The 12467-nt window shown below is 42.0% G+C and overlaps 1 protein-coding gene across 1 annotated transcript in view; it reads right to left on the bottom strand.

Moving 5' to 3' along the window:
• Window positions 1-11827, bottom strand: part of MYOF (myoferlin) — a 171877-nt gene extending 160050 nt beyond the window's left edge. The window contains exon 1 of the mRNA XM_043475971.1: window positions 11490-11827. Coding sequence (XP_043331906.1) covers window positions 11490-11577 — 88 coding nt within the window. The 5' untranslated portion in view covers window positions 11578-11827. The remainder of the gene's footprint in view (window positions 1-11489) is intronic.
• Between the last annotated feature and the right edge of the window lie 640 nt (window positions 11828-12467).

Genomic DNA, 12467 nt, shown 5'->3' with positions numbered 1-12467 from the left:
TGATCTCCTTGCAGTCCAAGGGACTCTCAAGAGCCGTCTCCAGCACCACAGTCCAAAAGCATCAGTTCTTCAGTGTTTAGCCTTCTTTATGGTCCAACTCTCACATACATACATGACTATTGGAAAAAACCATAGCTTTGACTATACAGACCTTTGCTGGCAAAGTGATGTTTCTGCTTTTAAATATGTTGTCTAGGTTTATCATAGCTTTCCTTCCAAGGAGAAAGCATCTTTTAATTTCATGGCTGCAGTCACCACACACAGTGATCTTGGGGCCCAAGAAAAAAAAAATCTGTCACTGCTTCCACTTTTTCCCCTTCTATTTGCAATGAAGTCATAGGACCGGATGCCATAATCTTAGTTTTTGAATGTTGAGTTTTAAGCCAGCTTTTTCACTTGTTATCTTTCACCCTCATCAAGAAGCTTTTTAATCCCTCTTCATTTCCTGCCACTAAAATAGTATTATCTGCATATCTGAGGCTGTTACATTTCTCCCAGCAATCTTGACTCCAGCTTGTGATTCATCCAGCCTGGCGTTTCACAAGATGTACTCTGCATATAAGTTAAATAAGCAGGGTTACAATATACATCCTTGTTGTACTCCTTTCCCAGTTTTGAACCAGTCAGTTGTTCCATGTTTGGTTCTAACTGTTGCTTCTTGACCTGCATACAGGTTTCTCAGGAGACAGGTAAGATGGTCTGGTATGCCCATCTCTTTAAGAATCTTCCACAGTTTGTTGTGATCCACACAGTCAAAGGCTTTAGCACAGTCAATGAAGCAGACATAGATGTTTTTCTGGAATTCCCTTACTTTTTCTATGATCCAACAGATGTTAGCAATTTGATCTCTGGTTCCTCTGCCTTTTCTAAATCCAGCTTGTACATCTGGAAGTTCTTGGTTCACATACTGTTGAAGCCTAGCTTGAAGGATTTTGAGCATCATCTTGCTAGGATGTGATATGAGGACAATTGTGTGGTAGTTTGAACATTCTTTGGCATTGCCCTTCTTTGGGACTGGAATGAGAGCTGACATTTTCCAGTCTGCAGCCACTGCTGAGTTTTCCAAATTTGCTGGCATATTGAGTGCAGCACTTTCACAGCATCATCTTTTAGGATTTGAAATAGCTCAGCTGGAATCCCATCACCTCCACTAGCTTTGTTCATACTATTGCTTCCTAAGGCCCACTTGACTTCACACTCCAGGATGTCTGGTTCTATGTGATGCTGCCTGAAAATGATGTGAAGACGAAATTGGATAATACACACAGGTCTGAGCACAGAGTGGGAATTTAGTAAATGGTGGTGGTGGAGTAACTGGTTTTTACTCACCATGCCAACATCTCCAGAAGGCCTAAGCAGCAACCAATACTTAAAGCACTTCCTACATGCTTTCTCTTTTGTAATTATTTTCTGAGTTTGGGACTATTATACTGGGAACCGTGAGTGAGAGGACATGGTGAACTCTTAGCCACAGTGGCTGTTCTGTTCTCTGAGCTGTCCAACACAGTTGTCAGCAACCTCATGTATCCATGAATATTTGAATGAATTTGAATGAAATAACATTAGCAATTCAATTCATCAAGTCACACTGACCACATTTCAGTGATCACTAACCACACGTGTCTCATGGCTCTGTTAGAGACAGCAGATCTTGAACATCACCACTATCATAGAAGGTACTATTAGACAGCAATGCTCTAAACAATCAAGTACACAGTAGGCAGACAAAGAAATGTCTGCCAAATGAAGTAAAAAACATTTAGTAAAATGATCTATTTTATTCTCACCATAATGACTAGCTGTTCTGACAAAATATGAACCCCAACTAGACCTCTCTCCTAGGTTGTAGCTTCACCTTCTAAATGGAGAACATGCAATTCTGTGGCAGTCCAGTGGTTAAGACTCAGAGCTTTCACTGCCTAGGGCCTAGGTTCAATCCCTGGTTGGGGAACTCAGATCCTATACTCTTTGCAACCCTGTGGACTGTAGCCCACCAGGCTCCTCTGTTCATGGGATTCTCCAGGCAAGAATACTGGAGTGGGTTGCCATTTCCTTCTCCAGGGGATCTTCCCAACCCAGGGATCGAACCCAGGTCTCCCGCATTGCAGGCAGACGCTTTACCGTCTGAGCCACCAGGGAAGCCCATAAGCGGCACAGCCAGAAATAAATAAATAAAATAAAAGGAGAGCAAACAGGTTCTGCCTCGACTGTCTTCATTTAATTTGAAAACATATGATTTATTTAGTCCCTAACCTAGCCTACTAATTTTTCACTTTGCAATGTGCAAAGGAAACAGAACTTCAGGAGGCAAGATGGCACTAAACATCTATTTTTAGTCCAGGTACCTTAAGTACTCATTTGACTTTTATAATTTGCAAGGGTAGGTCTTATAACCACTTCACAGCTAGGAAAACTGAGATTCAGAGAGGTTTCTTGCCATTGATTAGACCAAAGCCCTAATATCAAGGTCAGAGGTAGGCTAGGACTCCCCTGCCTTCCAGTTTCCGTTGAGATGCAGCTTAATGGATCCCAAATAGCATGTGGAAACTCCGAAGTAGTACACACTTAGGATCAGTTTTGGAGTTTGTGGGCACAGGGATCTGGTATCATTTGGTCTCATCTGGTTCCCCTGGCCTGTGAGATCCTAACCTGAATGACTAAAGAGAGGAGCCAGAATCATTCATTCAACATCACTAATTGGTCATCTACTATCTGCTAGCCACTGAGCAAGGTGTTGAAAAAAGAGACATGGCCCTTATGCTCAAGAAGCTTCTAGTCTGATGGAGGAAGCAGACAGAAATCAAATAAGCCAGTAAATACATAACTGCATATTCCACTAAGTGCCACGAAGGAGTATAGAATGTTAGGGGAGAGGATTACAGGGCACCTGATATGGGGCTACTCTGATCTCCTAGGATGTGCTGGGAGGGGGGAGAAGCAGGGGGCCCTCTGGTTCCAGCCTTGCCCTGGGGAGTCCAGACCAACTGGGAGACCTGGCACTGCAGGGAACCAAGGCTATTTCCCACTTGCCTTCTGCTCTACTACGGCTGCCAGCACAACATTAGCTACACAGACCTCACAAGACCAGGGCCCCACTGGTCAAGAGGCCACCAGGCTCTTGAGCTGCTGCTGGGCCCTGATAGGCAAGCTTCTGGTCACAGGAGGGCTGCCTCATGGCTGGCCACTAAGGCTGCAGAAACACTGTGAGTTCATGAGGCAAGTATGAGCTGACGATCCAAGTCAACAGAGAGTTGCTAAGAATTTACTGTTTACACCCATTAGGATGACTATTATCCCCCCAAAAAAACACAGAAACAAACAAACAAACAAAAAACACAGAAAATACCAAGTGGGGGTAAAGATGTGGAGAAGATGGAACCCTTTTAGCACTATCTGTGGGGATGTAAAATAGTACAGCCACGATAGAAAACAGTATGGTGGCCACCTTGAGCAAATCTGAGTTCCCTGCAATTAAATAACTGCTGACACTCACAGGTGGCTCAGTGGTAAAGCGTCCACCTGCCAGTGCAAAAGACACAGGAGACCTGGGTTCGATCCCTGAGTTGGGAAGATCCCCTGGATAAGGAAATGGCAACCCAGACCAGGATTCTTGCATGGGCAACCCCATGGACAGAGGAGCCCGGTGGGCCACAATCCACAGGGTCTCAAAAGAGTCGGACAAGACTTAGTGATTGAGCACACACACAGACAGGACACCTTACCCCTGAGACAGTGGAACAACTGAGTCCTGAGAGAAGGACCTTATGTGAGACCACAGTTCAGTTTGGTTGAGGAAATACTCCTCATCTGACTTTTAGGAGAATAACAAAATGTTCTTTGCTATCACTTTCCATTTCTGTGCTTTTCTTCTACCTCTCTGGACCTCCCTTTCCAGTCTCAGGTAGATAAAGCCCTCAGGTCAGCCTCTGGCAGAGCTGCCCCACCTAGCCCTGCAGGCCTGCACAGGCTGAACACTCCCTAACCCTAATCCTATTTCACAGAAGAGAGTGAGAAAGCATGGTCCAACTAGCCACCCAGTGCAGTTTTCTTATTAATTCAATCAGACTGCTTCCTTAGTACTGTTCACATTAGTTCCTTCCTTCTCATTCTAGCCACGAAATGAGCTCCCTCTGTCTTAGAAAGGACTTGTCTCAACTAGCACACCCCTTCATTAGTCTTGTTGTTGTTCAGTCACTTAGCTGTATGCAACTCTTTGCGATCCCATGAACTGCGGCATGCCAGGCTTCCCTGTCCCTCACCATCTCCCAGAGTTTGCTGAAGCTCATGTCCATTGAAAGTCAGTGATGCCATCCAACCATTTCATCCTCTGTCACCCCCTTCTCCTCCTTCCCTCAATCTTTCTTATACCTGACAGAACTAAAATATCCACAATGCTACCTAGTGGCTCCCAACTGGTTTATGAGTAATACATAACCCCAATCACACCAATTACTCCTTGGTCAACCTCACCCCCCAGGACAGGGGCTCCCTGGCCTTTTCTGGTATTGTTCCAAACCTGGAATGTCTCTTTTCAGTATTTCTGTTATCCTTTAAGACCAACTCAAGGACACCATCTCCATGAAGATTTCCACTCTTTCATCTGCTCTTGCATTATAAGTTTTGTATGTCTATTCTGGTTTGTAACTCATTCTTGTGTTCCAACCAGCTGGTTCCCTAGACACAGAAGACAAATCATGTTATATGTACTTTTCTAGACTTAATTTCTGTTATACTGTCTGGCACATTTTAGGGCTCCATAAAAGTAAACGTTATCAAACAGGAAAGGAAGTTTAGGAATTCCCATGTGCAATTTTATATATGTATTCATTTAACCCTCAAACATCCCTGCAAGGTAGGAGGTATAATAACTCCTAGTTGAACTATAATAACTCTGCAGCTGAAGGTTTTAATTCATTAGCTCATGAACACTTAGAAAATAAGAGGTGAAAATTGGAATGCTCATTCCTAAGCCTCCCTGGCTCCAAAGCCCAGGGTTTTTGCATCCTCATGTCCAATAAGCTTTTACCCTAATGCTCAAGGCCAAGTTTGCTGATAAAGCTTAAATGTCTAAGCAGCTGTTTCTAAGAGAAAACTCTGCTCAGAGTCTCTGAAAGCACACCCCCTACTCAACAGAACAGCTGTTCAATAGGAATTACAAAGTAAAGTAATCACTGCCATATCATGGCAGACACATTCTGCCTTACAGACCACTGAACGTTTCATGCACAAATTTTCAACATAAAACTGTCAGCTTCACATTTTCCTGGCCAGGATCAAGGAAGCAAAAAGTAGTATGATACTGATTTGCCCTTGGGTAGCAGGTGCTAGGGACTCGGTGTTCAGAAATGTATGAAGTGGCCCTTTGCCAAGCCTAATCCACAAAGCACCTGAGAGAATAATAAATGTAATTCTTCCTGAAAGAAGAGAGAATGGTGGACTTCTGACCATTTCAAGACCAAGAATTAATGACTTTATTGTCTTACATCTCCTGCCAGGGCATTGTTTCCAGGGTCAATCTTTAAAATGTATATTCAACATCTGTGATATGATAGAGTGGCAGAGGACACACAAACTCCATGACTACTACTTCTTTTTTTTTAATTATTTATTTATTTATTTTTGACATTGCTGGGTCTTTATTGCTGCTCTGGCTTTTCTCTAGTTGTGGTCAGTGGGTGCTACTCTCTAGTTGCAGTGCACGGGCTTCTCACTGCAGCGGCGGCTTCTCTTGTTGCCGAGCATAGGCTCTAGGGTGCCCAAGCTCAGTAGTTGTGGCTCCCAGGCCCTAGAGCACAGGCTCAGTAGTTGCGCTGCATGAGCTTAATTGCTCCTCAGCATGTGGAATCTTCCCAGACCAGGGATCAAACCCATGTCTCGTGCACTGGCAGGTGGATTCTCTACCACTGAGCCACCAGCGCATCCCCCACCTCCTGCGTCATGCCTCCATGGCACAGCCAAATCCCATAGGGATGGAGAGACCCACCAGTAAACCCCAGCCAGCAAAGACCAGCACCCCTGGACACACCTTGAGGGCATGCACTTAAGATTTGTTGTGCAGGAGGAAAACAAGTCACACTGATTCGTTTTTCAAAGGCAATTGTGGCTTTGTAAATAACTAAGAGTATATAAAATGTGCCTTTGGGAAGTGTACCTTTCAGAGTTTCCATGCCTTGATAAGGTGGGGCCACTTTCCCCCTGGTGGTGAGTCTCCAAACCCTGTTCTCCCAGAAGTGACAGGGATGATTCAGTACCTTGAACACTTTTGCCTTCCAGAGTGTTTCGTGAAAACAATGCAGTAGTTCTATCAGAGTACCAATGTGGCCTGGTTGTCAGTTTGTGCCAGTGGGAATCTTTGACTAGCCCTACAGTATGGGCTTCCCTGGTAGCTCAACTGGTATAGAATCTGCCTGCAATGCAGGAGACCCCGGGTTGATTCCTAGGTCAGGAAGATCCCCTGGAGAAAGGATAGGCTACCCACTCCAGTATTCTTGGGCTTCCCTGGTGGCTCAGATGGTAAAGAATCCACCCGCAATGCGGGAGACCCAGGTTTGATCCCTAGCTTGGGAAGATCCCCTAGAGGAGGGCATGAGGCAACCCATTCCACTATTCTTGCCTGAAGAATCCTCATGAACAGAGGAGCCTGGCGGGTTACAGTCCATGGGGTCTCAAAGAGTTGGACACAACTGAGCGACTAAGCACGCACAGGTCATCGTGTGGGCTGCTCACCAGGTACCTTCATTGATGATAGTGAATGAGACCTACTGGATCTTTCTCCCATCATGCTTCACCATTCTTAATTGGAATTTCATAGCTTCTCTCTTTACTTAAAATATCACTTTTCTAACTCAACTTTTTTTCAAATTTTCAAGTAGCTAAGTAGTTTTTGCTAAAAGTAGTCAGAAAATCCTCTATTGCATAAATCACAATCTTTAGGGAATTTCACAAATCTACTTCCTTTCAGATAAGCCACCGGAGGCCCATTTTTCAAAAGAGGAAAAGGGATTCTCAGAGAGGTTAAGTGGTTTCCTCAAGACTACAAAGTTGATAAGCTCAATGCAGGGAATGTCCTAGAAATACCATGGTTTCAGTCTCAAAATATGTACAGATGAAATAACAAATATCTGGAAAAATAAGCAATAACGTGACAATGACATCTGGACTAAGCAGTAGCCATTCCACAAGACCACAAAGAGCAACACAGACCAGAAGTGAGAAAATTCTGGCTAATGGACTGGACATGATAAGAACAAATGAGATAACTGTTACCAGTTGTTACAACTATGCTCTTTAGGAGTCAAATGTTGCATATGGACACAATGTTGCCACATTATAAAAGTACAACAATATAAAAGTGTGCAAGAAAATTTCCTTTCAACCAATCTTTTCAAGAGATTTGACACAGAGGCAGGAGACTAACCAAATGGAAGTCAGCATTTGGCAATAGTCAGCAAAACTGCCTTTAAAAGAAAAGAAATGCACACACATACATACACAGACATACACACACATATGAACACCAGGGAATTTGTCTTTCAGATGTTCACTTTTACAAGGAGATCCACTATGAGGATGTCCATTGCAGCTTCCTTGCTAACAGGGAGTAGCTACTTACCACTTCTAGCAAAAAATTACAACTTTTTAGCAAACTTACAACTCTTCAGCAAAAAATTAGAAAGGATTCAAATCAAACTATTCAGAGTAGTTTCCCCTAGGTAGCAAGACTGGAGAGAAAGGAGGGACATGGTGAGAACTGTCACTTTTTAGTTGTATAATCTCCTTTGGATTGTTAGTTGGTTTTGTTTCTACATGCATACATTTTTTAATTAAAAATCTTTAATATTAAACTTTTTTGATCTGTAATGTTTGGGGGAATCATAAAGTCTTAGCGTTGGATGAGGCCTCAGAAGTCTGTCTAATCTAATCTCAACTAGATTAGTCTCACAGCCTGGCTGTCCTTGTGAGACTCAAGGGAGAATGGCCACCAGAGACTGACAAGCACTCTGCTCTTATGATTCAGAGTTGGCTTGCAGAACCCAGTGCACCCTAAGAATGTGAAAACTCGAGTGAGCTTTGCAGTTTCCATCATCTCCTTTTGCACTGCTAAATATCCATGACATCCACACCGCAGGGACTTCAGTAACCCTCAGATCCTGCTGGTTCATACAAGGTCCTGAGTTCAGCCTCAGAAGGGGACTGAACATGAGAGACTGAAGTCAACTCTAAGTCAGTTGGCTGTCAGTACAGCACGTTCCCAACTACAGTCTACAGGGGCTCAGTGTCTACACAGCCATCACCATTAACACTCCCATCACTTAGCTGTTCTTCCGACACTCCTACAGCTTGAAAAGAGAAGTGTTGATTACTGCCTGACCTTGCTGTTTTATGTATTAAAGAGGCAAAACTGTACACAGTCAGTAAACTCAGGGGCTTTCTTTGGTGCTGTCTTGAACCTCTGTTAGGGCTTTTCACATCTTGCTCTCCTCATTTCTCACTCACGCCACCCCATGAAGCACATCTGGCTTTGCTCCATTCCAACTGATGGATATATGGTAATATCAGTATCCTCAATTCTGTCAGAACGTAATGTTACTTAATCTTACCCAGTGCTCAAAATTGGAAGGCACGCCTGGAAAGGGTTTGCTATCACCAATATTTTAAACTATTAGAATAGACTGAAAGCAAGAAAAATGCCATAGTCATTATTATATCTGCTTTAGTGCCTAATGCAATGCCTTTCACACCCTGCTGAGAGCAGTTATTCAATATATGGAACTGTAAAATTATAGAACCTTAAAACTGAAAGAAATCTCAAGGAGATCAGTTCCCATGATCCCACAACTGAGAAATTTGAGACCTGGCTGGTTAAATCCGGATCATCGGCTATTCTATCAACATTAGCCAGAGTCCAGATGCTCCTACTCTGGAGCTGAGTTGTTTCCTCCATTAGGTTGCTTGTCAGGTGAATAAATGAATGACTTTACCATTCAATTTGTACAACCAAAGGAGACTAGAAAAGAGACTGAAGCTAAATAATCTAGTAAATGTAATAATTTAGATAACCTATATTGGCCCACATTAACTGAAATTTCCACTTTCAGTTGAGTGTTTATGTTCATAGCCTTAGGCAGACATAATTTTAGTCTTTTAAAATTTTTGACCAATGTATACTCACTTCAGACAAACGAGTCAGATTTCAATATAGTGTTAAATTCTAGTTCCTTTATAATCTGTATGACTTGCCCCATGACATTACCAGATTGAACCCAACATATTTTTACATGTCTTTATATGTCAATGATGAAGGAAACAAACTTTTCATCTTATGTCCCAATTATGTAACTGCTTCAAGAATTTTTTTTTTTTTTACAAAACCACAGTGAGATATCTCATATCTGTCAGAATGGCTGCTATCCAAAAGGTGAGAAATAAAAGGTGTTGGTGAAAATATGGAAAAAGGGAACCTTCATACATTGTTGGTGGGGATGTGAACTAGTCCAGTCACTATGAAAAAGACTATAGAGATTCCTCAAAAAATTAGGAATAGAACTGCAACATAATTCAGCTATCCCACTTCTGGCATTTATCTAAAGAATAAACAAACACTAATTTGAAAAGACATGTGCACCCCTGTGTTCATCACAGCATTATTTACAATAGCCAAGATATAGAAATAACCTAAGTGCATATCAGTGGATTAAAGGATAAAGAAGATATGGTATATATAGATATGCAATGGAGTATTACTCAGGAGTTTTTAAAAATGGTAAAATCTTGCCATTGCAACAACAGGGATAGACCTTGAGGGTATTATGCTAAATGAAATACATCAAACAAAGACAAATATTAACACCATATGATTTCACTCATATGCAAAATATAAAAAACAAACTAAAAAAACAAATGAACAAACCAAATGAAAAAAACAAAGAAAACCCAAAAACATGTAGATATAGAGAACAGAGTAGTGGTTACCAGAAGGGAAGGGGTGGGGAGAAAGGCAAAATGTGTAACGGGGATGATCAACTGTGTAATGAAGAGTGGAAATTAAATATTTGGTTGTAAGCATGCTGCAGTACTTACAGAAGTAGTAATATAATATCATAGAAAACATAAAATGTTACAAACCAATGTAACTGCAATAAAAATAAATTTGTAAATAAAAAAAAGATTTTTTTTTTTAATTTTTGAAAAAGATTTTTTAAAAGAACACATGCAGGGGAACCCTGATATAACATGAGTATGTGATATTCACTAACCAGATTCTTAACTACATTGTACATTAAGAATCCAACTTTTGTCTCCCAAATCTTTTTTAACTAACCAATCATTTGGCAGCTTTGGGTTTCATTTCTTGCATTTTCCTGCTCGTCTCAGAGGGGGAGATTTCAGAAGAGGAACAGAGATAAAATGGACAAAAGAAAGAGGAAAGGCATAGGGTGCTCAGAAACTGGAAGGGAGAAGTAGTGAGTTCCCTAAGGAAGAGAGAAACGTGCTGAGGTTTGGTCAGGATCCACACACACATCAAGGCTCCCACTTTCTCTGCCCTCCTCTCTCACCCCCTTTCATTTTTCTTGCCAAGGAGTGAACTGGCAATCTTACCAATGACCTTGGACAAACAGAACCAGCTAAAGCTCCTAAATTCAGCTTTAGACACACCACTCTGGCCCAAACTGGAATGACCTACCATGGCTGAGAGGGTGCCATCCCTCCAACCACTTCTGTCCCCCTCCATTGCAATGAAATGTCAAGAAAAATCACCTGTCGGAATTACAAGACTTTTAAAGATGATCTAATCTAGTCTACACCCCCCCTCATTTGTTTTGCAGAAGAGAAAACTGACATCCAACGATTTCTAAGTCACTAGAGCAAGTCCAAACTAGATGCCTAAACTGCAAATTTGCATTGTTCAGAGCTCGTTCCTCTAGGAGCAGTTTAAAAACTACGGAACACACAAAAAACACCCTAACTTTGGAGAGATGAAGAACAACTACAAAGAGGCACAAAATAACATGAAACAAACCAAAACAATAACTTTACTCCACCTCCCAGAAGCCCAGTGACAATAAAAGCAGCAAGGGGCTGTTTTACCAAGTAATGATACTTCGAACAACTTAATTGTGCTTTTCCCTCCTTTATCAATTTCTCACAGGCAGAGGCAATAAAAATGTATATATGACCACTGAAACTCTTAATCTGAACCAGCACAGAACTATTTTTTTCCCCAGAACATTTTGATACTTGAATTTTGGTACATGGTTTACTCCAAAGGCTATTAGAATTCAAACATCCGGTCTTTCAATGAGCCTCAAAGCCCTGCGGAAAATCAAATGCCTTCCACAGAAATCAGTCCTCTCCCCTGACCTGTACAGGTAACAAATTCCAGCTATAGCCTCAGAGGATTTGATCAATCGCAGACTTTCAGAGAATGAGACCCAAGAAACTAACATTCCAAAGCAGGACTGGAGAAAAAGAAGCAAACTTGACCTTACCCTTAAAAATAACAGAAACAATAGGATCCGGTTTCCCAAATTTCGTCTTAGGGATATTGCTGGCAGATTCCACTATCACTCGAAGCATGGCTCTCAATGGACAGAAAGCAAGCTTCAGCAACGAAGTTGAGGAGGCTAGGGCTCTGGATCCCGGCCGCGCTGCCCAGGAGAGAAGGCAGGGGATGATTTGTCCAGCGAAGAGGGAAGGAGGAGAGGCAATGGGTGGGTCCCTGACGGATTATTTACTGAAGGTTACGTGTAAACTGATATCCCAACGCCCCAGTCTCCGCAGCGCCGCAGGCACCCACTTAAGAATTCGGGAAATGTGGAAGTGAAAAGGACAAAAACCAGCTAAAAATAATTATGGGCAACAAATGAAACTGGAACTAACAAATGTAGACAGGTCAGGAGACTACTAAAACGCCGCTGCTAATAAGCGACAATACGCGAAGCCCAATTAATTGGTTTTCTGTTACCCCTTTCATTCTTTTCTGGTCTTCCTGGAGTTTTAAAACTTGACTGAGTCATTAAAAAAAAAATTTTTTTTTAACTTGTGCGGTTTCTTTTCTCCTGCTGTTGAGCACACTCACTCAGCAATAACTTATAGAACAAATTGTTTTGAATCAGTTAAAGGGTGCCCCCTATCGTATAGCAGAGAAATGAATGAGTTATTTCAAGCAAACTCAGCCCGAGGTTAATAGGGGTTTACCAAATTGGTGTCCTGGAGGCTGATCCTTTTTAGTTGCAAAAGGGTTCGCCATAGACCTTCTTTAAAAATCGTTAAGTGGTGAGAGCTGGCGACCTAAGTTTTCCTGGTACATCAGAAGCTGCTAGTAGTGTTCAGTGAAAATGGAGAATTCACTCTCCATTCTTCAGGGTCTAAACCCCAGTACTGTCTTCCTTTTCTTTCTTAGAGGAAAAAAAAAAACATTTGATGAGACTTGTTAAAGTGACTCAGGAAGACTTCATTCATTAAAG

The sequence above is a fragment of the Cervus canadensis genome, chromosome 8 (assembly GCF_019320065.1).
Source record: "Cervus canadensis isolate Bull #8, Minnesota chromosome 8, ASM1932006v1, whole genome shotgun sequence".
Lineage (NCBI taxonomy): Eukaryota > Metazoa > Chordata > Mammalia > Artiodactyla > Cervidae > Cervus > Cervus canadensis.
Note: the sequence above shows the minus strand (reverse complement) of the source record. Positions and strands in the feature narration are given on the sequence as shown.